At 35.0% G+C, this 1979-nt stretch overlaps 1 protein-coding gene across 1 annotated transcript; it reads left to right on the forward strand.

The window, feature by feature from the left end:
* The first annotated feature begins 206 nt into the window (after window positions 1-206).
* On the forward strand, window positions 207-884 carry LOC127106059 (probable histone H2B.1). The gene has a single exon (XM_051043338.1). It carries the CDS (start codon window positions 310-312, stop codon window positions 754-756), a length of 447 nt encoding a protein of 148 aa, XP_050899295.1. The 5' UTR covers window positions 207-309; the 3' UTR covers window positions 757-884.
* The last annotated feature ends 1095 nt before the right edge of the window (window positions 885-1979 follow it).

The raw sequence follows: 1979 nt of genomic DNA on the forward strand, positions 1-1979 counted from the left end.
GAAGGATATAAAAGTGGGAATATCCATTTCTCCGCGTAATGAAAAGCAATTACTCCCTTGTTACCACATCAGCAAATAGGGGGAACTAAGAAAAAGCATCTAAGCCATCCATCACATTTATTTAACGGTTAAAACATTTCCACGTCATCGATCCGCGTATTACCACATCAGCAAATAGCAACACGAGAATCTTGTTATATATAAATCACCGCAACATTTTATTCTCATCCACTTCCAATTTCTGCATCCTCTTCAATTTCTACGTTGTATCCCTAAACTTTTCCAAACTAGAATTTCTAAATTCCTTCAATGGCGCCAAAGGGAGAGAAGAAACCAGTTGAGAAGAAACCTGTGGAGGAGAAGAAGTCCACAGTAGCAGAGAAAGCTCCGGCCGAGAAGAAGCCAAAGGCCGGAAAGAAGCTGCCTAAGGATGGCGGTGCCGCTGCCGGAGACAAGAAGAAGAAGAGAAACAAGAAGAGCGTGGAGACATACAAGATCTACATCTTCAAAGTTCTGAAGCAAGTTCACCCTGACATTGGTATCTCAAGCAAGGCCATGGGTATCATGAACAGTTTCATCAACGACATCTTCGAGAAGCTTGCTGCTGAATCTTCAAGACTTGCAAGATACAACAAGAAGCCAACAATCACTTCAAGGGAAATTCAGACTGCAGTTAGACTTGTTCTCCCTGGAGAATTGGCCAAGCATGCTGTCTCTGAAGGAACAAAAGCCGTGACCAAGTTTACCAGTGCTTAAACTGTACCATTTGTAGTGTTGTTTCAGAAGTGGTTCTTGTTAATGTTTATCTCTCTTGGTATCAATTAAATCCGAATTATTCTGTAATTTTCTTTTAAATATTAAAATAATATCTTGTCTATGAATAATTATATGTCTTTTGTCGTCTTGTAGGGCACAGTTTATAATGCGACATGAATGAGTTTGTACTTTGCAATTGTGATCATGTTAATGACCTTAAAACAAAATTGATTCAATAAGTACCATGGCTCTTAATAATTTCTATTTCTCTACTAATTATTGTGACTCCGGACAAATAGATGCTTGTGGTGTTTGATTTATAATTACCAATCAAGTTTGTTAGGATTTGTGATGCTTGTGGTGTTTGATTTATTGGCCCTCAATTCAATCCTTGGTATTTATATGAATTTAAGTTTGTTTGTTGTTTTTTTGTACTAAGATTGTTTGTTGTTGGCCACCCATGTTTTAGTTAAAAGATGATGTATTCATGTTTAATGGAGAAAAAGGTTAGTAAGTATAGAAAAAGGCAAGGAGAGTTTGATGAAAAAAATGTAATACAATTGGGTATTTATATGCGAATGAAGGAAGATTGAAAGACAAATTTCTGCAATCTAAAAACAACAACAATAAAGTAATGAACATCAACCGAGTTAGAAAAAAACATGTCACCATTGTTGTTTTAAGAATAATAATGATGATAGCAATTCCTAAGAAAAATCCATCCTATTAGGTTTAGTAATAGATTATTCCGTTAAAAGCTTTAAATTGATATATGTCAGACAACTAAGATATATATTTCAAAAAACCTTGTCATTTTCTGACGAAGAGGGAGTGAAAATATTAAGAACTTACTTTGGAATAATTTCACAACTCACCTCTTGACTCTGCCAAACTAGACTTCAAGTTAAATTGTTTCTACTTGGATTAAGATAAGGGAAACATCGATCATTAAGCAACGATAGGTGGGGTTAGGGTGGGATAGCGTATACTACACCTTTTAAATCAAAAATGCATAAATTTTTATAAATGTCCGTGCCCCAAAAGAACGAACAAATTGAGGTGCACACATCAAACCTAAAACCTTGGTCACAAAATGAGCATGATGTAACACCCTGTTTTTCTGACTCGACATTTAATAAAATATTTCAGTATAACTCAACAAATAGTGTCACAGATTCTTCACCATAGCATAAAATGATCACAAATAAAACTTTAAAAAATAA

The sequence above is a fragment of the Lathyrus oleraceus genome, chromosome 7 (assembly GCF_024323335.1).
Source record: "Lathyrus oleraceus cultivar Zhongwan6 chromosome 7, CAAS_Psat_ZW6_1.0, whole genome shotgun sequence".
NCBI lineage: Eukaryota > Viridiplantae > Streptophyta > Magnoliopsida > Fabales > Fabaceae > Lathyrus > Lathyrus oleraceus.

What these genes read in the sequence shown, in the direction of transcription:
- LOC127106059 (XM_051043338.1), top strand. Translation starts at nt 310, where the DNA reads ATGGCGCCAAAGGGAGAGAAGAAACCAGTTGAGAAGAAACCTGTGGAG.